This window comes from Ochotona princeps, chromosome 19 (genome assembly GCF_030435755.1).
Source record: "Ochotona princeps isolate mOchPri1 chromosome 19, mOchPri1.hap1, whole genome shotgun sequence".
NCBI lineage: Eukaryota > Metazoa > Chordata > Mammalia > Lagomorpha > Ochotonidae > Ochotona > Ochotona princeps.
Window position 1 is genome coordinate 22,201,398 of NC_080850.1, and position 25,482 is coordinate 22,226,879.

Consider the following 25,482-nt stretch of genomic DNA (forward strand, 5'->3'; position numbering starts at 1 on the left):
TCTGGGGAAGGCCTGAGCATGCAGCAGGCTGGGTTTCTGCATATGTTTTTTGAGTCCTTGGTGTTGAAATGCTTGCTCTGGAACTAAATCTGGAGAGCTGGCCTCAAAACCCTGTGCTCACAGGAGTCTGGTACTCGCTTTGTACCTGGGAGGGCCAAACAGGGCTTAAACTCAAGTTCATTGTACTGACAAGGAAACCGAAGTTCAGGAGAAAAGGTGAGCTTAGGCAGAGCCTAAGAGGCACGGGTCCTAACAAAGGCAGAACCCAAATCAGAGCTCAAACTGCGGCTTTTCCTTGCCTGGGTTTGTGTCAAAGTAAGAACACGCAGCCCACATACCTTGAGAACTGTGGGAAGAAGTGCCTGGATTAACTCTCATTGAAACCCTGAATAGGGCAGCTGGGGTAGAGGAGTCTTGGATCCAGTGTTAAAAAAAATAGTTTGAGGCTTGGGACTGGCCTTGTGGTATAGCTAGCTAAGCAGCTGCCTGCAGTGCAGCATCCCGCATGAGTGCTAATTCGACCCGGTACCAATGTGGAAGATTAGGAAGAATCTCTAGGCTGCTGGTTTCAGCCAGGCCCAGCTCTGGCCATTGAAGCCATTTGGGGAATAAACCAGCAGATGGAAGATCTCTCTAACTCTCCCTCTCTTTCTCTGTAACTCTGGCTTTGCAATAAATAAATCTTTTTATATATATATATTTTTTTTTATTGCAAAGTCAGATACACAGAGAGGAGGAGAGACAGAGAGGAAGATCTCCGTCCGATGGTTCACTCCCCAAGTGAGCCGCAATGGCCAGTGCTGCGCCGACCAAAGCCAGGAGCCAGGAACTTCTTCCAGATCTCCCACGTGGGTGCAGGGTCCCAAGACTTTGGGCCATCCTCGACTGCTTTCCCAGGCCACAAGCATGGAGCTGGATGGGAAGCGGGGCTGCTGGGATTAGAACCGGTGCCCATATGGGATCCCAGTGCTTTCAGGGTGAGGACTTTAGCCACTAGGCCACTGAGCTGGGCCCACAATAAATAAATCTTAAAAAAAAAAAAGTCTGAGGATTTCCATTTCAGCTTTTCCATGTGTCCACTGAGTGACACTGGGCAACTGTCTCCACCTGCCCCAGCCCCAAATGTGCTTCATGAATCCTGACTTCTCTGCCACAAAGAAACGTGCCTCTTGATGACATTCAGAGGATAAAAGTTCTCTGTGTATCCTGGAGAGCTGTGGGAGCAAGCTTACCACTGCTTGCTGCCAAGAGGGTCCGTGCTGAAATCAGGTTTCATCGCCTCTGTCTGGCCTTGCCCTTGTCAGCAGCCACCCTGCCCGGGGGACCAACAATGGGGTCTTTGTGCCCTGTAGCCACTGGGAAGGACAACCCAGAGACAGATACAATAACAAGGCAATAGGCTGAGTCAGTTTCCAATGCCTGAGTCTTTTTAGCTTGGCAGCCTTGACTTTGAGCCAGTGAGACAAAGGGTACACTTGAGAGTTTTGATACATAATCCTTAGCTCAAGGGAGTTAGTTCCTCCTGTCCTTGCCTCCAGAGATTTGGAGCAAGCCAGATCTGGCCCCAGTACCGACCTGGAGTTGTGAGACTCAGTCAAGCTCAGCTGTTCACAATGTCACGTTGGGCTCTAGAAACCCCAGTTTCCCCAGCCATACAAGGAGAGTTTGGGATTGCATAGAATGGGAGGTTCCAATGTGCTCTCAGCTTTGAAAGGATGGGAGAGATCTATTCCGGGGTTTAAAGGATGGGGGGCGTTAGGACAGGTGAGGCAAGGGAGGCAATCTTGGGCAGAAGAGGCAGAGGTGTGTGCAGAAAAGCCACCAGGACCAGGAGTCTAGGGTTGAGCTATTGAGTTTTCTCATTGTGTTCAGGACTTTGCAATGGTGCCATTGTCCTAGATGATCTAGCTGGAGTCTACAGAACCCAAAGAGTGTTAATACGACTGATGGAGCCCAGAGAGTCAACGTTTTGAAAAAGAGGCAAAGGAGGAAGCAGAGTGGGGAGGTCCTGCTTCAGATGGGGGAGGAGCCAGGAGCCAAGGGATGTATGTGGCCGCCGGAAGCTGCAATAAGCTGGCAAACAGATCATTGTCTTATGCATACTGAAGAATGCAGTTCTGTGACCCTATGATTTTAGGCATTCTGGGATCCTTAACTGAAAGACTTCAAATGGGTACTTTTTTTTTTTAAGATTTATTTATTCTTATTGGGAAGTCAGATACACAGAGAGTAGGAGAGACAGAGAGGAAGATCTTTCACTTGATGAGTCCCGAAGATTTGTGTGATAAGGATTTTGTCCCCAAAGTCTACTCCTTAAGAAGGTAGAAACTAATTATAGTGTTTAAAAGTGAGACTTTAACAGGTGGTCTTCATAGATTGGCGTGAGAGTGGCCCCCAGTGACATCTCTATCCCGGAGTTTCAACTTAGTCTCAACCTGCTAACAATTCTTCAGGCAAAGGCCCCATGAGAACTCTAGCCAGAGATGGGGAAGAGCCCCACAGGCTTGTCCTCAGCCATCATCAGCTTAGTTTGGGAAGAAAAATAAAAATTATCAGCTTAGTTTGAGAAGAAACACACAAAGCTCCAGTTAATTTTAGTCACAATGCCTGGGAGCTATAGCAACCAATTCTATAAAAATATACATTTGCCCAGATGGCTCAGCAGTTATCTGGGGCATTTGCCACACCCTATGCTCAACAGAGGCCAGAAGCTCTTGGCTTTGGGACCAGCAGGCAGCCTCAGCGGTTATCTGGAGCAGGGGTTTCTTCTTGAATTCCTGTGGGATCCTCTTGGGAACTTGGAGGAAGCTACGATTTTTCTCTGCTGAGAAACGCACCAACTTCTATATTTGGTATTAGTCAATTTGAGGGTCCCTTGAAGACTAGTGTTGGACATTGCTCTTGAGTGAAACTTCAGCAGAAGACAACTCCACTCAGATGAGCAAATGGAAGTTCACTCCTTCACTGTAAAAGCATTCATTTGTAGCCAACTTTGAGCAAGCCACCTTCCATGCATAGAACCCTGCTTTGAACACCGTGCTGGAAGGCCCTGTGTTCTCACCCTATTCCGTCGAGCAGGAGAGAGGAGTTTAGAGCACTGCAAGCTGATTAACTGTGCCTGTGTGAGAGGTCAGGGCAGCCTCGCTGAGGGGGAGACCTGAAGGATAAGCAAGGGAGAGGTACAGGCCAATCAGAGGAAGAGCGTTTCTGGGACCCGGCGTGATAGTGGCTGAAGTCCTCACTTTGAAGGCACCAGGATTTCATATGGGTGCCGGTTCTAATCCCTGTGCCCACGTGGCAGATCAGGAAGAGGCTCTTGGCTTCAGATTGGATTCTGGCTGTCGTGGCCACTTGGGGAGTGATTCATCGGATGGAAGATCTTCCTGTCTCTCCTCCTCTCTGTATATCTGCCTTTCCAATAAAAATAAGTACATTAAAAAAAAAAAGAATGTTTCTGCAAGAAATAAGAACAAGTGTAAAGAGCCTGGGGTGAAGACAGCTTTGGAGAAGTTGAGGAACTAACTGGATGCCAGTGTACCCAGAGCAAAGAGGGCAAGGAGAACGGTGAGAGGCCAGGACAGCACAGACTGGCAGGGGCTACAGTGCAACTGTTTATCACACCAATGTTTTCCCTGCCTCCTCCTCCCTGTCCATGATGGTATCTCTAGAATAAGCCTGTCCTGCTCACTGCGAGGGAGAGGACTGTTCTTTCTTTTGAGGACAAAGCCAGGTATTCATGCTTGTAACCTCTCAGAGTGAGGGCCCATGGTAGGTACCCAGCCGCTCCTCTGAGCACCTTGCGCACCCCCGGAGTTGAAACGTGGTGCCAGCTTGCTTACAGGCAGTAGTTAGCCAGCCATCCTAGACAGTCCCTTCCCTTCCCTCTCCCACCCTGTTGTCTTGGGCAATGCTGGAAAGACAGAAAAATTCTTTCAATCCTGTCTTCTATTGTAACTGCTAGGCTATCATTGATACTATCACAGTCACCTTATCCGTTCTATTCTGAGGACACAGGTCCCCCACATGGACGTCCAAGCATTCTCGCAGCTATCAATGATGCAACTGGAGTTAGAGTGGTGTTAATTTCCTCTTGTTTACGTCAAATCCCAAACTATCCAAAATGATGGATGCCTTGTCTGTACAGAAGTCCTGGCCCTGCATTTGTCAAAATCCCTAGAGCCGCCTTGCTTGACCTAACACTTGGGAGCGTTGCCTAATACTTGGGAGGAGTCTTAGAAAGATTCTCTCAGCTCTGAAGAAAGGACATACCACCGCAGGCCTCAGTTCCTCTCGCACAAGGGAGGAGGTTGTTCTAGCCCTCCAGCCCTGGCACTCGGTGAGTCTGACAGCAGGTGGCAGCCCCAAAACCCACAAGGCAGGCAGGATGGCATGTTTGGTTAGGACAGCCCAATACAAGGGAAGCAAGAAAGACACGAAAGACAGAGGCAGTTTTGGTTAAGCAGAGACAAGGAGGGGGGAGTGAGGGGGAAGGAGGAGACAGAGGAGGCGGTGGCACTGGGTGGAGGGGAGAGAGACCCAGCCCCTCGCTCGGAGTGGTTTCCTGTTGCCGACTCTAAACCCCTCCACATTCCTGCAGGACTTCAGACTGCCCGGAGAGAGCTCTGCCTGCTTCCTTCTGCCACTGAGGTACCGCCCTCCCCTCCAGCCCTTCCTTGGACCCCAGCTCCGGTGCCTGTGGGTTCCATCCTGCCTGCTCAGGTTGCCTGTTGCTTTTCAGGAGACTCACGGAGGCACTCAAGTTCCTTTTTAGGTTGCAGGATATTTGCCGCTGTCTTTGAGTCTCTCTCTCTGCACATTCCCACCCCTTGATTCTCGCTGTGTCTTTCTGGTTTCAGAGGTTTCCTGCTTATCCCTCTTTGTCCCTTTTTTAAATGTGGTTGCCACCTCCTTTCCCGGGAATCGGATCACATCACAGTTGCTCCAAGGACCTGGCCAGCAGCCGGGTCCACCCTGCCCGGGCCGGGTGGTCGCAGAAGCCTTGGTTCTTGGTCGGGTGCTCCATTTTCTGTAAGGAACTTGGCACATAGCAGAAACTGGGGTCTGCAAGGGAAATGGGAGTTCTTACTCCTAGCACCCCAGGAAGGCTTGCTCCTGCTCCTGTTTGCCTCCCTAACCCCAACCCTGATGTGGGTGCCATTGGGCCAGGACTGGCATCAGGCGCAGTTGGTCCTGGGTCAGGCATCGCACCTGGTCTGGGTTCCCGGGATGGGCCACACAGGGGACTGGCCAGTAGGACCCCTTCGCAAGCTAGATCTGGAGAGTTTGGATATCAGCGTCCAGCCAAGGTAGGGGTGGGAGGGTGTGGCCAGGAGGTGCTGAAAAGGGGGAAGAGGTTCCCATCCCATGATAGACCCCATCCCATGATAGTACCACAGGTCAGGGTGTTGGGGCTTTTACAACCCAGCCTGCACACTCTTCTGTCTCTTGGCTCCACTGACTGGATGTTGAGTGAACTTCATGAGTGTCCCAAAGGGCACCAACTGTGAGGGGGTGCTGGGGTGAGGCTGGCCAAACTGTGGGTGCTCATGGGTGGGAGTTCTCCCCAGCATCGCAGGAGGGTGTCCTCAATGCTGGCATGGCAGGCCCAAGGCTGGCATTTTATGCTTGATCTTGGTTTAGTGTCTCCCCTGCATTTAGCTTCCCTGTCTGCAAAGGAACAGGGTAGGGCTCAATGGCCTTTGGAGTACCTTGTGTCCCCTCCAACTTTCCAAGGAAGTCTCTTAACTGGGATCTGGGGACTGACATTGGATGGACTTCAAAGCATCCACAAGCCCCTTAGAGGTGTGTGTGTGTGTGTGTGTGTGTGTGTGTGTGTGAGAGAGAGAGAGAGAGAGAGAGGATTGATAATTTTCAGTTTTAAGATTTTCGCACATAGGTACAGAATCCTCTAAATGGCCAGAAGGCATGACACTACTAGGAATGAGGTCGGGACTGGAAACAAGAGCACATTGGAGGAGGTTGAGCAGTTTTGCTCTGGGAGTGGCTGGGAAAGAGAGAGTTAACTGGAAGCCATCAGCTGCCACATCGACAAAGCCTGGTGTGGAGAGGGGGAGGGAGGGGTTGCCTGGAGAAGGAATCAACTTCTGAAACTTTCTCCAAGTCCCACCCACTGAAAGGCTCCTCTCAGCCACTGACTCACTCTCTGAGGAATGCGAGTTGCCACGGTAACCTTTTTTTTCCAGGGTCTCTGACTGCAGGGAGGGGACGCCAGGGAACACTCGGAGAGAACATCAGGCTCCCTTGGCTTGTCCCTTGCTCGACCCCAGCCCCAAAGACAAGGATTACAGCAAACCCTTGGCGCTGCCCCTCTGATTCCCTTAGGGCCCCAGAGAAGTGGCAGGCTACAGGAAGGTTCCTGGGCTGGGTGGGTAAAGCCCTGGGTTCTAGTTCTAGTTCTGCCCTGACAGTGCTGTGTGACCTTGAACACCTTCAAGAGCCCTGGTTTCCTCCTGGTTCAAGAGCAAGGCCAGCAGCATTTCCTGCAGATGTGTTTGGGCAGAATGGGATCAGGGACTGAGATGTTCCCACCTAAAGCTCTGATAGGAGGGGCTTTTTGAGCATCATTGATCCAGCGAAATCAGTCCCAGCCTTTTCTCTGGCAGCTCCATCATCTCAGGAGTTGATTAGAAGTTGCCTTTGTTAAAAAGTGCCAACATACTTTTAAAATAATATTACTTAAATGCATTCTATAGAGAAACCTTCTCGTCTAGGTCCCAAGAGCGTTGTGTCCAACACTGTAGAAAGAGCACTGGCTGAGATGGAAAGCAGGCACAAGCTCTAACTCAAATATGGGACACAGGGAAGGACACTTCCCCTCTCCGGGCCTCAGTTTCCCAATTTGCAAAGGGTGGTGGTGGGGGAAATCTAAGTTAGATGGTCTCCAGATAGTCTTTCCGCTCCCAAGTCCCACCAAAAAACAGGAGGGCAGGGACCAGGGGTCTCTGGGTTGTGTGGTGCTCATGCTAAAATCTTAACTACCTGCAAGGCTGAAGTTGGCTGTTTGCAGGGGCAGCATCCCTTGCTGGAAATAGACAATAGGGAAAAAAAAGAGAGAGAAGAGAGCTGAGGATGTGAGGTAAATAGGTCCTTTGGCCTTTGAGATTATGTAGGCGTGTAGATAAGCATGTGGAGATAAATAGGGACAGACACAAACGCGCAGGGAGGCAGAGCATAAACAGTGATTTTGCCAGCAGACACTCCCGGCACAGCTGAAAATAAGCATCTCAGGGCACTCCCGTGCATCTTACTGATGGACCTGGACTTGAACACGTATACACGTTCCAGGAATGCATCTCCAAACGTGTGAAAGCCCTGACCTTCACCTGTCCTAGCTAAGGCAGACAGATGCTGGGTCAGTGGAGCCCACATGCAGTTTCATGACGAAGCCTGCGAGGCTACGTGTAGCTTCTGCAGATGTACCATCAGGTGTGCAAGCACACACTGCTGCTTGCAGCCACGCACAGATGTGCAAACACCATGGATCATGACCAGCAGACACACGTAACCCTTGCATATTACCTGACTATGTTAGAGGCAGAGAACTTGAGCCCCAGGAAGGGAAAATCACTCACTTGAGGTCAAACAGCAAAATGGAGTCTGAGATAAAGTTCCCAGATGTTTAGAACCACCCAGAAGTGCCCTCTTTTAGGCTCATGCACATTCCTCTATGGGCAGCAAGTCCTATGAATAATTAGCATTTTTCTGTATTATTCACTACGAATAACAAGTGACAAGCAGCATCTTCTCTTGCCCCATCCTAGCCCACGTGGCTTTGGCATTGGGCCCAAAGACCCAGCTCAAAATGGCTGATAGGTAGGACCTTGTCTGCTTCCTGCTGGTGCCCTCCCTCTTCTCTGTCTTCAACAGAGAAAAGCCTGTTCCTGAGGTTTCAGCCAACTCCAGTAGTCAATGAAACTGCCCCTTCTTCATGAAGTAGGACCTGGTGTCTCCTTTCTTCCCTCCGACCCAACATGGATCCCAAGGACAGGGTTAGCAAGTAAGGACTTGTCAGAGTTAGCCACCTGCTCAGCCAGGAGAATTTTATAGAGAGCAAGGGAGAGAGATCTTCCCATCTGCTGGCTCGCACTCCGCAGGGCTTGCAATGGCCAGGGGTAGGCTGCTCTGAAGTTAGGAGCCCAGACCCTGTTCTGGGTCCCTAACATGAGTACAAGGAAGCACTTGGATTACTCTCTGCTGTTTTTCCTAGGTGTATTAGTAGGGAGCTGGATTGGAAGTGAAGTTGCCAGGATGTGAATCGGCACCCATACAGGATGCTGGTATTGCAAGAGGTGGCTTTACTTGCTGTGCCACAACTCTATCCAGTTAGGAGATGTGCTCAATAGGAAATCAGTCCTTACCTATAATGCCAGCTTGATTTCTGTAGGAAAATATAATCAGAGACACCAGCTCTCTGAAGAGCTGGGTTCTTCCAGAAACTTCCAATAACTCTTATTGGGAGGTTCCTTTGGATTATTTTGTGTTCAGGGAGGCGCTAAGATTTCAGACCAATCAGATGGAAAACACAAAGCCAGATAAACATTTGAAGGTTTTGGAACATATAGAAGTTTGCTGCAGTTACCAGCTTGCGCTGTCTTGCCTTGAGTGAATCGTTTTCTCTTTCTAAAGCTCAATTTCTGTCTCTCTAGGATAAAAGAGTTGGCAAAGACATTTCTCTAGGCTGACACCATCACTCCCTGGGTAGTGGCCGCCAGAACTGTGATCAGAATCTTAGTGCTCTTCCAGATCTTGGGAAAAGGCCCTTAGATTGATTAATCATGCCTGCCACGTTAAGGAACGGCCCGTGGAGGTGGATGTGACATGTGTTAACCCTCTTTGGGATCTCTCAGGCTTTGCACATGTGACAGCCTGGATCCTACGATGTTTTTTCTCATCCCCTCCATTAGTGGTCCCCTATGATTCAGCAGTGCCTCCTTTCCCCACAAGAGGGAGCCAGGGAGGAAGCAGGAGGCTCCACCCCCAGCTTCTGCTAGCCGCAGTGATACGTGGCATCTCAGGCCGATTCTAGCCTGATTCTCCAGAACTGCCTTTGAGATACCCCAGAAACCCTTCAGTCCTGGGCCTTAGCATCCATGATACTCTACAGATTCTCCTTAGCTTCTTCCCTTCTGGCAAGAACATATAGAAACAGGAACAGGAAGTCAAAGGGTAAGTTAGGACAGATGCTCCTCTAGTTGAGTGGAACGTCAAGAGTTGAGAGGACACCAGGGGACACCGTGGCCAAGGGCTTCCACCTGTATTACTGGGAGAACCCGAGGCGCTTCAGCGTGTCTCTGGACATTGTGTGTGTAGAGCCCAGCTCCACTCTGCCTGGCCACTTCCTGCTTGTTGATTGAGGAATCATGCTGCCTGCTTCAGGTGTTTGAATCTTGGTCCTCCGGAGAAGACTTCCCTGGAAGGAAAGGATTCCCTGACTGGCGTCATGTTGAACACTGCCTATCCACAACCACCTCCTGATGGTACAGGTGGGCTGGGTCAGGAGAGCAGAGACTTCCCCAAGCTTGTGCAGCACAGCTGACCTGACTGGGCCCCCACGTCCCTGGAGGCGCAGCTCTGGGAGCAGGGTCTCCTCCCTCCTGAGGTGCAGCCGGGGCAGGGGGACTGGCTCCTGGCGTCCTTTTCTTAGCTTTAGACTTTGTTTCCCTCTTTGTTTTCCCTCGGGTTTGTTTACCACCAACATGTGTTTTTGGAACCTTTGTTTCCAATCCAAATGGTGGGAGTGAGATGCTTGGCTTGCGTCAGCAGCCCAGCTTAGAGGCTGGCCTTGGTCACTGTGTTCTCTGGAGGCTGGGCTGGCATCCTGCAAACCAACAGGAGTAATATATCCTTTGTTCCACGTCCCCTCCAACCCCTTTCTCCCCAATCCTAACAACAGAGAGCTGAGATTTTTGCTCTGGATTCTTGAGGGAGATGGAGAATCTGGGACTCCTGGGTTTTTAAAATGAAGTTCTTCCAAACCTTGCTTATTTTTTTACTTGGATTCTCTTGTGTCAATCACCTTTCAAGGTAGGTATTGCTAAGTTGAGGCCCAGAGAGGGAAGGTTGATTTCTGAAGGTCACACAGCAGCCAAGTGGCTGAGTCAGCCCTTGAACCTGCACGTGCTGGCTCCAGGGGCATGAGCTCCTCTTTCTGCAGACTACTCTGAGTACTATGGAAGGCACTAGCTACATGTGACTATTGATACTTAAACCCACTGAGATGAAATACAACTTTACATTCAGTCCTTCATTTGCATTAGCAACGGTCCGAGTGTTCGGTAAGCACATGTGGTCAGCAGCCACCATGTTGGACGGTGTCGCTATAGAATATTCTGTGACCCCATAAAGTTCTGTTGGGTCACCTTGCTCCATAAACTCTTTCCGCTCCAATCTGAGCCAGTGATTATAGCTCAGATTCTGTGCTCCGCATTCTAAGCCTCTGAGATGCCCACAACCACAGTCTAAAACCGTAGCGTTCTGAGATTTTTCCCAGTATTGACATCAACTTCTCAGTGTCCAGGGAAAGCCCAAAGGGAACCCAGTATATTCTGGGGGGAGATGGACTGGGGGCTGGCTGTACTTTTCCATCCCTACAGTCCTTCCAAGGACAGACGAGTGACCTCAGCTTCAGGTCCTGCTGGCAGGCAGGGATGGGTTTTCAGCCATCTCCAGAGCAAATAAAGGCCAGAGGAAAGGACGCGATGTACGGAACAGGAGGCGGTGGTGGTGGGTGGGGGTGAGGGGTGTCTGTGTTTGGTGACCACTCAGCCAAGGGAAATATACCTCCTCTTCCTTCCATGGCCCAGAGTGGTTTTCCTTCCAACACTTCAGGCAGCTCACTGCCCCACTGGGTCCCTTTCAGGTGACCACCTCGGGAGAGAGTGACTGCCAAGCGAAATAGTGTGTGAGGCTGAGAATTGGCCAGCGGTGGAGGGAGCCTCCTGGGGCCTCACCCCAGTCTTGCCGCTCCTGCACTGGAGCTATTGGCTTTGGGCAGATCCTGGCTCCTCTGTTGTAAGCCTCAGTTTTCTCATCCATGCTGTAGATGCACAACCTTCTGCTCTGAGTATACACACAGGGTACTTCTCCACATTCCTCTAAAACACCCTTGACCAAAGAGGCTGTGGAGATGTGCCTTGAGCTCCCAGTAGGTTGCTTGACTATAAAAAGGTAAATATGCACATTACTAGAAAATAACTATAAATAAAATATACTGTAACATAATATATAACACAACTCCAAGGAGGGAGTTCTCAATCCAGTGCTAGCCACGTACATGAGGGGTGTACGAAGGGCCTGGTACTGGAGGAGGACAGCTGATGCTTCCTGAACACTGGACCCTGCTAGCTTTGCAGGGTGACCCCAGCCTCTTTGGTCAGGGGTGTTTTAGAGGAATGTACCCTGTGTGTATACTCAGAGGGGAAGGTTGTGCAACCAGACCAGCCCAACTGCTTCCCTGCCCTCCATCCCATCATGTGGAGGACTGATGATCAAAGTGGGCAGAACCCAAACTGGAAAACAACTCCTCGCCAAGATTTTGTGTCCCTAACGGTCCTGCGTGTGTTTCTCACCCACGCTACCTCAGCCTCTGATCACAGTCTCTATTAGAATGCAGCCTGGCTCCGAGTAGGGAGGCCCCACCCCCGCTCCCCAGTTCAGATGGACTTGAGCACTGCTGGCTGAGTTTTGGCCTGACTTCCTTCCTTTCTAGCGCAGGCCGCTCCTCAGTGAGGTGGGACTCAGGCCCTGGTATACCTGCCTGTAGCCCAGGGCTGTCACTAGGCTCCAGAGTGAGAGAGTGCATGAGAGAGAACTTTAGGAAGCTTTCAAGATCTAGAACCAAGGATGGCATAACAGAGCAGATGGTTGGGCAGCTGGGAAGGGAGGTGGGACGGGCAGAAGAGTCAACCAGCAAAACCTTTCCCTGGATCTGGTGGGCAGCGGGAGTCTGCCCAGGTGAAGGACATGGGTTCAGGAAGTGTCCATCTTCCTGACTCCCTAAACATGAAGTTTTTGATCATTTCCAGTCCTGCTGGGCCCTCCCTGGGGTACGTGACCTCTCTGGCATTACTCCCTAGATAGGGTGATTCTCTTTTGTTCTAGCCACTGATCGCTCCTTGACCTTCAGCCCCAGACAAATCCTTTGTTGATCTTTTCTCTCCTGTTCCGTTTGTCCAAAGCCACCGGCAGGGATTCTTTTACTCGCATCTTCCAAATGAGGAAGACAGGAAGAAAATATTTTCCATTTAAGTTTGAGGGAACAGTTGAGCAACTATGCACAGGGAGGGGATGAATATTCCAGAAACTGCCTGGAAAGGGGAGACTGACTCCTCTGGGAGTTAAGGTTATTATGTAGTGGTACCAAACCTCCTGGTCAATTCCTTTCAGTTCCTGCTATCTTATTTCCTGCAGACTGCATGAAATGGGCGGAAGGGAGATTAAGATTTTAGCTCTCTTATGAAATTAGATCTTCCTGTATCTCTTCCAGCTGCACAAATAACCCAAGCGAAGATGGGTGTCATATGCTAAGGCCAGCATGTGCCAAGCTGAGTGGTTTTTTTTTTGTCCAGGGTAGCTCCAACCACCATGCTTGGTTGGTTGAGAAGTCCAGAAAGCAACTAGGGATGAAGAGCCTGATGTGGAAGTTTGAAGTCAGCTCAAGAGGCAGAAGAAGCAGATTTCTGTGTGGCTGTGGAAGGGGAAGGGGATGGGCCTGGACAGGTGTGGAGGAGGAAGATTTGGAGTAACATGAAAGAAGAGCTGCCTTTTGGACACAGAAGGCCATTTAGTTAATGCAGGAAAGAGAAGGTCTCCAGCGTCTATTTGCTGCGAGGGAAGGTGTTCAGAGGATTCTTCTCTGAGGTTCCTTAGAAGAGTGAGATTTTGAGCCTTGCACTCAGCCTCCAGAAAGCAAAGGTCCTACAATCAGGGCAGGACAGTTCTCCAGACCTCAGTGGTGTTGTCCCTTCCGGGTCCCATGGAGACAAATGGGACCATCTGCAGGTCTGCCCAGCTCGCACTGCAAGACTACCGCTGTGTTGGCAAGAGGCTGCTGCCTTTTTGTGTCTCCTGTTGCAGAGTCAGGAGGGTGAAGGAGGAGCAAGAACTTGAAGTGTAGGGGAAAAAAATCTTCAGAGCATCAGGGGTTAGGGACCTCTTGGAGATGCTCTCTGGCTTGGTACTGCCTAAATGCGAGTAATTAGTTATTAATCAAATAAACAGATCAAGAAAGGAGACGTTACAGTGTAACCATAAATGGAAACATCTGTGTACCTTGTCATAAGTAGAAGGAAGCTAAAAATAAACAGGGGGGAAACAAAACTTCATTCAACTCTAGCTCCCTAGAGCTTCCTGTTGGAAGATTGAGTCAGAGGGTGGCTGCTCCTTTTATTAAAAAGAAAGAGGCGTAAGGGTTTGATGTCAGAGTCAGCTGAGCATCCAACTGAGCCTGTCAGGATCCCAGGAGCCCGAGGGAACCTGCTTCCTCCCCTGTTTTCTGCTGTACTTTCACAGCACCATCTAAAATGATGCTGCAGCTCACAGGAGTGCAGCAAGTCCTGCCCCATCTCCCACCTGCTCAACTCTCCTTCTTCCTAAGCAGGTTCCCAGCACCATGAAGGCCTGGATCTTCTTTCTCGTTTGCCTGGCCGGAAGGGCCTTAGCAGCCCCTGTAAGTATCTGAAGGCTGGATCTTGTCAGCCTCCCCCTTCCTGCCCCAAGTCCTGGATGCTCGTGTGGGATCAGGACTGTTCCATCTCAAATTGAGCTGTCTTCTTTTCAAAAAAGAATCGATAAAGGTGACAAGCTCCTAAGAAGGTCTGTTAGAAGAAGGTTCCAGGGAAGAAAGAACTCCATGTAGGTGACGATCAACTTTTCAACAATTGGTGCTTCCCAGAAATAGACCAGGATGGCTTTCGAAGAAAATGACCTCATTGTTATAGAAGGAATTCAGTGGGGGTGCGGCTGGCAGGGGTGATGCCGGAGGTGGTAGTACTGAGGGGTGGATTATAAAACAGGGTTGGGGGGTGCTGGCAAGGGCAGCCGTTATATCTGGGTGGCAGAGCCAATGGACAGTCACCACAATGAGGCTATCTGAAAGCATCACCTCCAGCCATTTTCACAGCAGCAGAGAATGTGCCAAAGTTTTATAAAGATTACCTAGAGCCAGCCAGGCGGAGCATGGGTCCTGACCTTGCCTCTTGGTTGGGGGTGGGGTGGGGTGGGGTGGTGAGGAGAAGGCCTTGACTGATACACAGTCCCTTGGGGAACTCCAGGCTATTCAGACTCATTCGGAAGTCGTGGCCAAGGGCAGGAGGATAAAATGGGGGTCAGGCAAATGTAGCAGTTCCCGTCTAGCCCTGGCTCCTCTCCCCTGTCTTCCTAGAGGCGGGAGTGGTGGGGGACACTGACAGTCTTGATGGGTGGATTTTTGGCTAACAGTTTGACTAGGTCAGCCTTCATCTTAGCACAGCATTGGGACTCTGCATTGAGCTGCTCTCCAACCTCCCCAGCTGTGTTCCAGGCCCAAGCACTTCCCTGGTAATGCTGGCCTCAGCCCTGACCTCTCGGAACCCCTACTTTCTCTTTCTAGCAGCAGCAGGAGGCCCTGCCTGATGAGACGGAAGTGGTATCGGAAACCATGGTTGAGGTCGCCGAGGTGGCTGAGGTATGCAGGTGGCAACCTTGCTCCTTTCTGCCCACATCTATTCTCTGGGAGGCCCCAGTAGGTGCTCCAGGTTTCCATGCTGCAATGAGGGGCATTTGTTCCCTTCCTGTACCTGCACATGATGTAGAAGCAAACAGAGTATACCTCAAATCCAGACACACTCCTGAACTCGTTACAGACACCCCCACCCTAATACCTGGCACTTGGGATTCTAGGGTACTACAAAAACATGTATGACTTTTTTTTTTAAATCTTGATTGGAAAGTCAGATATATAGAAAGGAGGAGAGACAGAGAGGAAGATCTTCTGTCCATTGATTCACTCCCCCGCAATGGCTAGAGCGGTGCTGATCCAAAGCTGGGAGCCTGGATCCTGAATTCTCTGCAGGGTCCCTAGGCCTTGGGCTGTCCTCAGCTGCTTTCCTAGGCCACAAGCAAGGAGCTGGATGGGAGCGGGGCTGCTGGAATTAGAACTGGCGCCCAATTGGGATCCTGGTGTGTGCAAGGCGATAACTTTGGCTATTGCACCGGGCCCCTAAACATGTATGACTAATGACAAATGTATTGATACATTGCTAACCAAATAACCATGAGATGAAATAGAAATTCCCACCCCCTGGCATCTGTGCCCCTTGAGCCCTGTGTCCTGTGTCCAGCCTGCCCTTCCAGCCAGTCTTCATCTCTGGGTGCCTGAAACTTTGAGCAGCCCCCCTCCAGTTTTCATGTCTGGGGCACAGGATGTTTGCTTTATTTTTTTCTTTCCTTCCCAGGTACCTGTGGGTGCCAACCCTGTACAGGTGGAAGTAGGCGAATTTGAAGAAGTCGAGGAAACCGAAGAGGAGGTGGTGGTGGAAAGTAGGTCCAGTCCTTTCCCTGTGTCTGGGCCACCTGGGCTTGGGGCCTGTGGCTTCCTTCTAGAGGAAGTAAAGGGTGGGGTCTCCTGTGGGTTGTAGAAGACTTGATTTAAAGGCCATGAATCCAGTGTGACTCTCGGTGCCCTGGAAGCTGGGAAGCATCTAGTTATAGGTTCCACACACAACAAGGAGGTGAAAACGGCCACAGCCCCTAGTGGCACAGAGAGAGCAATGACCTGGGCCTGCTGGTCCCAGCACACACGGGATGTGGGGGTGTGTTCCCAGCCAAGTCCAGATCTGGGAAGTCAGCCAGCCAGGGCTGGGAGCTGGGCTTCCCTGTGACAGTGTGCCTTGCTTCTCTGAGCCTCGATTTCCTGCCCTTCCTCTCAGAGAAGGATGAGAATGTAGACCATTGTCAAGGGCAGCTGTGAGGAAGAGGAGACAATGCCTTGGGGTCAGGGCCTGGTGCTGGGCAGAGCAGGCCCCTGCTCCAGATCAGCAGCTGGAGGAAAGGGAGATTCAGTCTAGATCCTGAAGGCTTGGCTCCTGGGGTCTGGGCCCCTGGAGGCCCAGAGTTTTTGCCGAAGGGAAGGACATCAGCTGAGTCACATCCCTTTGCTTCAGAGTTTACTGGACAGAGCGTGACTGTCGTCCTCTGTTGTCCTCTGCTGTCCCTGTGGGCCTCCATGCTCTGACCCTTTTTCCTTTATGACTCCTTAAGGTTATTTGGTTGGGACTCATAGCTTCCTGGCTCTGTGACAAGTTTCCAGTCCATCCCAGATGGGCTGTTCTAGAATGCAGAAGTGCCTTGCGGTGATTGTAAAACCGCGCTTGGAACAGAGTGGTAGCTTTAATGCATGGGAAATCCCATGGCGCCCAGTGTGTTCTACTACCAGATTGAGCCTCTGGCCCCTTACAGATGCCTAGCTTGACCTCAGGGATTTCCAGAGAGGGCCAGCTGCCCCCCAAAACAGCAGCTGAGAGGCCCAGGGAAAGAGAAGGGTAGCCTCGGGTCTGCCCAAAGTCGTCTGCCCGAAGCACTAGGCAGGATGGGTTTGGGGTGAACATGCTAGTCCCACGTGCTGCTAACTTCGTGTCCTCACACCTTCCCAGACCCCTGCCAGAATCACCACTGCAAACATGGCAAGGTGTGCGAGCTGGACGAGAACAACACCCCCATGTGCGTGTGCCAGGACCCCACCAGCTGCCCTGCCCCCGTTGGCGATTTCGAGAAGGTAAGGGTTGGGCAGCTCTGGGCCCTGCAGAACAAAGGGTCCAACCCCAAAACCTGTGTTGTGGGGTGCAGTGGGGTAGCTGCAGGCTCGAGAGTCCCCTCGCTGGATCCAGTCACAGCAGGGCAGTAGAGAGAGTCAAAGTAGAGGCGCTGCCTGACACTGGGTCTCCCCAGCAACCAGCACTGTCGGGCTCCAGCCTCTCTGCCAGCCTCCACACGTCAGTCCCATCATGCACTGGGACAGGCAGTCTTTCTACCTGGGAGCAGCTATGCAGAGCTCAGGGCCCAGACATGGGCTCTGGGAAGGTTGGCTTCAGATGTCATCTCAACCCTTGTTCACTGCAAGGTCTTAGCTGAGTTACTGAACATCTCTAGGTCTCAGTTTTTTCATGTTTAAAGGGGATGAGAACAGTCATTAACTACCAGGGCTGCTCTGACAATCTAGATAATGCCTGCTACATGCCAAGAACCCATTTATGCTCCTGTGTATAAAGCTCTCCAATCTCTGTACTTCATCCCAGTAGGACCCATTCAGGCTTCCCATGCACACACACATCCATGCTTCTGAGTACTTGGCTTTGACCACCTACTCTTGCCAGTTATCATGCTAGGGGCAGTGTAGCTCAGAGCAGCAAATCCATCACCAGCATTATTTGCGTAACTCTCCATCTGGCTTCTCCGTCTTTGTCTCCCCCATGGCCACACAGCCTCTGGCCTTCATATATTCTTTCTCTGTATCTTCTCTCATCCCCTACTCCACCCAGTTGCTCTCTGAGGCCTAGCACTTCCCCCTGTGCAGGGACACAAAACAATACTGAGTGTGTACAGACAGGATGTTTGCGATAGCTGTTAACCCAGCTCTCACTGCCACTGCTCTTACTTGGGCGTTTGGCATCTCTGCCTGGCCAGTCAGAGATCTATTGCGATTCAAGTGACTCAGCGGACAGTTGCGTTGACAGCCAAGGTCTGCAGATTGAGGGTAGGCAGCAGGATCATGGGCAGAAAGGTGAAGGTGTGGTCCCCAGGTGGACTGCAAACTCTGTGCTTCCCCATAAGGAGTCACATACAGCAGACTCATGACCCCAGCTACATAAAGGCAGCTGCAGGTGAGTGATGGTGCTGCCCAGGGAAGTCCATCAGAGCCTCAGCTCCTACAGTGTGTGGGAGTGGAGAGGAACCCTCTGCTTAGCATGTCTTAGGATGCCAGACTTCCGGTAGGAAAGGCTGTCCGGTCGGAAGCCCAGGGTTTGTACAAGCTGTCGAGGTGCAGTGAGTTCAAGACTATTGGTGATTCTTAGCATGGTCTGAATGTTGACCCTGAAGCCTGAAGGACGGGTTCCGGTTGTACCACCACCGATTCACTGTGTGACTTTGGGATCATAGCACTGCTTGCTTGGTCCCTTGCGTCTCCATTGCTGAAATGGGCGTAGGCAGGGGAGCCAGGGAAGGACTGCAGGAATGAGGAGGGGGGTTTCTGTGCTTGGCCAATAGGTTTGCAGCAACGACAATAAGACCTTCGACTCCTCCTGCCACTTCTTTGCCACTAAGTGCACCCTGGAGGGCACCAAGAAGGGCCACAAACTCCACCTGGACTACATTGGACCTTGCAAATGTGAGTCGTGCAGGGGGCCCTTCCTGGGGACTCCAGTTTGGAGAGCGCGCTCAGCTGGCACCGAGGCAGGCTGCACCAACCCCACTTTGCAGGAGCTTTGCTGAATCTCCCTTCCGGAGCCTGGGGAGTGCCCATTAATGGAATGAGATGGTTGTCTGGGGTAGGTTCCTCTTGACCCTGAGCTGGGAACATCTGCCTGGCAATGGAAGATCATGCTCAGAGAGTTTCTAGAGTCACTCGGTGACCTCCAACTGCACCTGTCTGATGAGGAAGTCCTTCTGCGAGGCTAACCTGAATCACTCCTACTGCAACAGCTACAATGATAAAAACAGCTAAACCAAAAACTATATTTGACATGGTCCCTCAAATATTAAAAAAAAAAAATGAAATTCAATGCTTCAGCTTCCCCAATGGAGGGTGAGAAAGGCATGGTCCCAGCCCACAGAGGGGGTTTCTTCTGGGCCCAAAGATGAGGGCTGGACAGGCTGAATTCCCAGGTGGCTACACTGCCTCAGGATATCTGGCCTGGAAGTGGTCTCTGCTCTCCAGGCTGACCTCTAACAAGTCCCATACAAGGGACAAACCAGGACAAGATCTCCAAGCCTGGCATTTAAATTCCAAATACCAGGATGGAATTCTTATGACTAAGAAAGTTATAGTTAAGCATTTGCAATTCCTCTTTCCCCATCCTTGCCAGCCTGGGCTTGGGCACAGCCCTTCTTCCTCAGCCTCATGGCCTCAAACACCTGCCATTGACTGACAACGCCAGGACAGGCCCTGCCTCTGCTGGGGTCATGTGCAATGAGGTCACTGGATGGAACAGCTGTGGGGGTTGGGCGTGGAATGAGGCGGGCAGCCTTGGCAGCATGCCATCCCTCAGGTAGCGGGGGTCAGGGTTTGTGCTGACCAGCTGTGCTTTGTACCCTAGACATCCCCCCATGCCTGGACTCTGAGCTGAGTGAATTCCCCCTGCGCATGCGTGACTGGCTCAAGAACGTCCTGGTCACCCTGTACGAGAGGGATGAGGGCAACAACCTCCTGACCGAGAAGCAGAAGCTGCGAGTAAGTGGGTTTCAGCCAGCCTGACCAGGACACCTGCCTGGCCCTGCTGGTGTCCACTGCCTGAGATCCAGTCCCATTCCTTGCACTGTGCCCCAGCTGCAAGCCCCCCTGCTGGAAGCTCATCTCCCCATACCTTTTCAAGCTCCCAGGATATGGTAACATGTTAAAGGCTCTGAGAAGTCCCGCGGTAGACCCCAGTGTTAAGCAAAGGACACACACCACACTGCTTTACCTTTTCTTCTAAGAGTCTGCAGATCCTAAACTTAGTGGGTATATCAGGCACCCAAAGGTGCTGATAAAATACAGATGCCTTGACTCCCACCTCGGCATGCTGGAAGAGCATCTGGCCTGCATGGCCTGCCCTGGCCCCTCGGTCATCCAGGGCCCTCCGCTCCCACAGGTGAAGAAGATCCATGAGAATGAGAAGCGCCTGGAGGCTGGAAACCACCCTGTGGAGCTGCTGGCCCGGGACTTTGAGAAGAACTACAACATGTACATCTTCCCTGTGCACTGGCAGTTCGGCCAGCTGGACCAGCACCCCATTGATGGGTAAGGTCCCTCGGCAGCGCTGGGCCCTGGAGTGGGCAGTCAGGGATCCAGAATGGCACGGTAACAGAGCTTGCTGGTAGCCTCTGCTGCTCCCAGTCTAGGACCCAGGATAGGCCTGGGGGCTCAGGCAGAAGGTACAGGAATCCCGGGTGCCCACCCGGGAAGAAAGCTGCAAGATGCTCTGTTGTTCCAGCAGTGGCCAGGAGGTGGCTTGGCCACCCACTTGTCCAGGGAGAGTGAGCTGACTGTAGAACCGGACTCCATGGGTTGCCGGGCCAAGTCGGGGGCAATCTGCACATGTACCATCCATTAGTGTGACACTGAGACTGGTGGCCAAACCTCCTGCTGAGGCTCAGCCCCCAACTGAACCCACCAGGCCCTGGAAACCCCTAAAATATTCAGAGCCCATCCTGTGCATAGAGCCAGCCCTGATGTGGGAATGTTTCGCCTTGTCTTAGCGAGCCAGGAAGACACTGCAGAAGAAGGGGGTGTCCTGGCGGTGACCAGTGCTTGCTGAGAGCTTGCTGTGCGTCCTACAGGGTTGCTGATCACAGTCCACACCTATGCAGGGTTTCCCAGGTGGTGATGAGAACCCGGGCCCAGCCCTGGTGGTACAAAGCTTCACCTCCCTCTTCGGGGGACCTCACCCCCACCGTCTCCTTCCATTGTGAGCAGATCAACTCCTGGAAGGGAAAGGAGAGGCTCCCCTGCTCTCATGTCTCGGCAGCTCCTGGGATGCTCCCTGTATGTCAAGCCTGTGTGTCTGGAGCCTGCCCACCCTGTGCTGGCTGTCCTGGGTGGCTAGAGGTCTCCTGGACTCTGGGAAGCTCAGGGTGGCTTCTCTCCCATGCTCTTGCCCTGGCTGGGATCCAGCTGAGTCAGGGAACATCTGGAGCTCATGCTGGGCAGTGGGATCCCATTGCAGCAATGGGGCCTGGGAAGAGGCCCCTAGAGGCGGCTGTGCTTCAGCCTGGGCTAAGACTCCTCCTCCCATTGTCCCTGAGCTGTAGCTGGCCTTGCTATAACTCTGCTCCTCCTTGGCCTGTTTCCCCGCCAGCACAGTGAAGGGGAGAGAGCAGTTGTCTTCCCATAGTTCCTTCCATGGGCTGGGTGGGGCCAGGAGGCCCAGAGGTTAAGAAGGGATATTAAGCCCTTGTTCCCTGCAGTCCCTTGGGGAGATGAATGTTTTAGGGACCAGCAGGTGAGGAATCTGGAGAACTGAGTATAAGATCACACACGTGTCTGGAGCCCCTGGCCAGCCGGAAGAACAGGGAGTGAGTCCAAGGGGCCTTGCTTATTGTCATGACATAGAGGAAAGCAAAGCTGTGGGCTTGAGGCTAGCCAGCCCCAACCCCCTCTCCAGGATTCAGTGCCATCACCAAATTGTGTTTCCTTCCAGCCCCTTTATAGGCACTTGAACCTGTCCCAGTGTGCCCATAGAAAATGTCTGGTGTGGTTTCACTCCTGACTGTGATGTACAGCGTGCTAACAGAAAGACTGGCTATTTTAAGCCTCTGGACCCCAAATCCTCAATCAATTAGGAGGGAATCAATCACACACAGAGACCTTGGTTATTAAGCTCAGGGGACCTCTGAACAGCAAACACCCTTAAAAGCAGGGCCAACGCCTCCCTGTCTGGGTTGGAGCCGGGTGCTAGCTGCGTGTGACTCAGAGCCCGACGGGGTAGGATCTCAGCCAGTGCACTGGACCGCCCTTCCTCCTGCGCTGTGGGGCAGGCTCACAGTGCACGCTCCGGCCTCCCTGTCCTACACTAAGCTGGCCCCGCTGCAGGCTTCCCCACGCTCAGGCCTCCCTCCTGACCATTCCCTGCAGGTACCTGTCCCACACTGAGCTGGCCCCACTGCGTGCGCCCCTCATCCCCATGGAGCACTGCACCACCCGCTTTTTCGAGACCTGTGACCTGGATAATGACAAGTACATCGCCCTGGAGGAGTGGGCCGGCTGCTTCGGCATCAAGGAGAGTGAGTGTCTTGACACAGGCTCTGGGTCAGCCTCTGCCTGCCTCTCTCTCTCTCTCTGCCTCTCTCTCTCTCTGGCAGTCCTCTCAGCCTGGCTCCACTCTGACTTCTGTGACCTCTTTCCAGTGTTTGCCTGATCCTCCGCTGTCTGTCTCTTTTGCTTTCCCTTCCTCAGACTCAAGCATTTCACTCTGCCAAGTGCTATTTTGGGAGACAAGCATTCCCTTGGAGAGGAAACAGGAAGTAAAACTTGGCAGGGTGTGCAAGACACAGGGACAGGCCGTGGGCAAAGAGGCCAAAGCTAATCTGGTGACCTTGGGCTGGCCACCGGCCCCCGCCCCTGGGGACTCCTTGGAGTCCTTGGGAGGTGCGTCTACATAGACTCGGTGCTTGTTCTTAACCCTGCTCTCTTCTCTTGCTTTGCAGAGGACATCGACAAGGAGCTGGTGATCTAGATCCCTGCCTGCGGCTGCAGACCCGGGTTCTGTCTCTTTGATATCCCCCCTCCCTGTTCCCCTCATGTTTAAAATGTTTGGATGGTTTGTTGTTCTGCCTGGGGACAAGGTGCTAACATAGATGTAAACAAACTCATTAACGGTGCTAAACACAGAAATTTGTAACCTGATCACGACCCTCTTGGCTGCCCCATGCCTGTCAAGCCTTGCTCACCCATTCGCAGCCCCACATTTCTCTCAGCAGCACTGGCCTGGGTGGAAACTCGGGCTCAGGGCTGCTATGAGCACACAGCATTATCATCTTCAGGCTCTCTCGCTGTTATTCTGCGTGCAGCAAATGCTCAACCAAGCAGACTTTGTGCTTGTTGTATTTCATGGTATTGGCTGCCTGGGGAGGCCGTCACCAGGTGACCTGCAGGTGGGCAAAGGAAAGTCACAGAAAGGTAATGTTGGCAGGAATGTTGCGGGGAGGCCCAGCGGTGGGAGAAGCTGTGCAGAGTTAACCAGCTATAGCTGCGAGTCCTGTCTGCCTGGGGGTAGGGAGCTGATAGAAGTTTCTAGGGCTGTGAGGTAGGAATAGGCAGGCAGGCTCCTCCTCTACTTTTCAGCAGCTGCTTTCTGCACTGGGGGCATTTCCACCATGGCCTGCAGGGCTTCCGCCTTGTATCAGAACCTTTTATCAGAACCTCTGGGGATGGTGAGGCCATTTCAGGGGATGGAGAAAGTTGTGAACTAGAGAAAGTGGGGTTGGTGAATTTTGTTTTGTTTTGTTTTTTTCATAAGTAGCTTCTTCCTTGCCTTATCCCTTCCCCCCCTTTCTATTAATCCAATGAAAATGCAACATCAACAGGATGGTTGGCTCTCACAGGCTGAGAACTCGTTCACCTCCAAGCATGTCATGAAAAAGCTGCTCCTCATTAATCTTGCAAACTCTAGCCACGTTGTGAAGAGTTTGACAAACCTCTCAAAATAAACAGTAACGACTTAGAAACTGCTCTCCTGGCTGGATGTGCATGTGTCTTCCCTTGAGTCACTTCATTCCCGGCGCACGCAGACCCCTGGGGATCCAGGCCCCCCGGGCTTCACACCCAGACACACTGCGCCTTCATTGACTGCACGAGGCAAACCTTACAATGCCCCACGATCGTGCTTCTCTGCACACACTCATCCATGATGCTTCCGCACTTGCCCACTCTACTGTGCTTTTCAGGGGCTGCCCGTGCTACGTACCACTTTCTTCCAGTCTCCCGAGGGAGGAGCCGGGTCCTGCTCCCCAGGAGCTTCCTTCTGTTCTAGGGAAGCAGACAGCACATATTTGAGCAATACCATTGCTGATCAAAACACATGCTGTGAGAGAAATAAAGCAAGGGGCTGTCACAGAGAGTGCCACGGACCCACGTCCCTTTGGGGGAGGGTGAAGTATGACACATAGTCCTATGGACGTGAATGTTCCTTCGTGGGCCTTGGCCAGTCCGGGGCAGGCCAGCCTTAGAGGGCACAGCACCAGCGACCACTGACCTGAGGTTCATGGAGACTGGGCAATGTGGCCATGTGATGGGGCAGGGGGAAATGGAGCTTTCTGCCCCATATCTGGACATGTCCCTACTGGGAACTGCTAGGAGTTTTCAAGGCAAAGCTTGCCTCCAGAAGATGGGAAGACTCAGTGTGGGGCCGTGGGAGTGCAGGGTTGGCTGCTGGCTCTGCTGGTGAGTCCTCAAGTTCCTGAGACCCTAGGGTGCCAAACACAGCGCTTCCATTTCCTGCTCCAACCAAAGAAGACAAAGCAATGCTAAGATTGTTTTAGAAAAAAACGTATCTACTTCACATGAAATTCAGCATCCAGATAAATGGAATAAAAGTCCAAGTGCAATGATACACCCAGATACATTGCACCTTACATTGTACTGTGGTTATAAATGTCAAAACAAAACAAAACGTAGAGATGCTTCCTTTGACAATGGGATAATCCAAAGGAGATGTGTGCCTTGCTTAAAACCATCTATTGGGTGAAGCGGCAGGCCTCCCCCTCTGGGTCATGTGTGTGTGTGAGGGCGGAGTCCTCCAGGAGGAGTCATGCAGGAGGCATTGGCTGACCCTGAGTGAAACAGGACATGCTTAGGAGCGGCAGCTTCATTCTCTTGACTCTTGATCCTTGAGTCAAATGGCCCAACGCTCTGGGCTTGTGTCCCCACCTGCAAGCTCCTGATGCTAACGGCCCCTGCCCAGGCAGCCGGGAGCAGTGAGGAAGGGCATTCTCACCATCACCACCATCATCACTCCGTCTGTGACTCCCAACTGAAAGGTGGCAACCTGCTCGTTCCCATCCGCCTAGAATAGTCCTCATCCCTGGTCCTCTCAGACACGGTGCTTCCTGCTTCAAGGCCTTGAAGGGCAGCAGGGCTGTCTGAGCTCTCTCTGGCTATACCGGGCAGGCTGGCATCAGCATTGGTCTTGGCTGTAGGATGCCAAGGATTAAATGCGTCCTGCAGACTGGACTACTCTGCTGCACATACTGGCAAACAGGGTAGGAGCTGGGCCTGGTGGGGGTTATCCTGGGTCATTCCAACTAGGCTGCAGCTCACACTGGTTTATGTGAGGGCCAAGTGTGTGTTAGGCAGAACTAGGCTGGGCTGCAACACCCATTCGTTTCAGTGGAAGACAGCACTGGAAGCAGAACCAACCCAGCAATTGCAACCACCAGCTCATCGGGGAGATGGACTGTGCCGGGCCCTGCACTTGCTAGTACAGACAAGAATCTGGTCTGGGAACACCTCAGCGAAGTTTCTTTGGGGATCTCCCCAATCGTACTGCCGGACTCAGAACCCTAACCATGAAAAGACAGAGGAGAGAACAAGTCAATCAAGCACCTCAGCTATATGTTGGCAGCGAAACCTGGGCAAACAGAGACTCTATGATGGACTATGTCAACCAGTGGATTCTTCAACGACCTCATGGTGCTTGGAGTGGCGAGATTGACAGCAATTCATAACTGGTGAACTATCAAAACTACTTGAGCAAGAATCTCGGAGCATGCCCCACATCAGGGACCTGGGAT

The 25,482-nt window shown here is 52.1% G+C and overlaps 1 protein-coding gene across 5 annotated transcripts; it reads left to right on the top strand.

Moving 5' to 3' along the window:
- The first annotated feature begins 4,597 nt into the window (after positions 1 to 4,597).
- SPARC (secreted protein acidic and cysteine rich) lies at positions 4,598 to 22,560 on the top strand. Of its 5 annotated transcripts, none has more exons than XM_012927647.2 (10): positions 4,598 to 4,647; positions 13,616 to 13,687; positions 14,609 to 14,683; positions 15,453 to 15,537; positions 16,650 to 16,771; positions 18,262 to 18,382; positions 19,311 to 19,444; positions 19,845 to 19,993; positions 21,827 to 21,975; positions 22,399 to 22,560. In XM_012927647.2, the coding sequence occupies exons 2-10, from the start codon at positions 13,631 to 13,633 to the stop codon at positions 22,425 to 22,427; spliced, it is 921 nt and encodes a 306-aa protein (XP_012783101.2). In that variant the 5' UTR covers positions 4,598 to 4,647; positions 13,616 to 13,630; the 3' UTR covers positions 22,428 to 22,560. The 5 variants fall into 5 exon arrangements, with proteins under 5 accessions (XP_012783101.2, XP_012783100.2, XP_058533525.1 ...); XM_012927646.2 differs by having other exon boundaries at positions 13,619 to 13,687; XM_058677542.1 differs by lacking the exon at positions 4,598 to 4,647 and adding an exon at positions 4,716 to 4,771.
- Positions 22,561 to 25,482: the final 2,922 nt, after the last annotated feature.

Excerpts from the sequence above, each read along its gene's own strand:
- SPARC (XM_012927647.2), top strand. The coding sequence starts at position 13,631 with ATGAAGGCCTGGATCTTCTTTCTCGTTTGCCTGGCCGGAAGGGCCTTA. Across the intron at positions 15,538-16,649 it reads AGAGGAGGTGGTGGTGGAAA|ACCCCTGCCAGAATCACCAC; the intron begins GTAGGTCCAGTC and ends ACACCTTCCCAG. Across the intron at positions 18,383-19,310 it reads CTACATTGGACCTTGCAAAT|ACATCCCCCCATGCCTGGAC; the intron begins GTGAGTCGTGCA and ends TTTGTACCCTAG.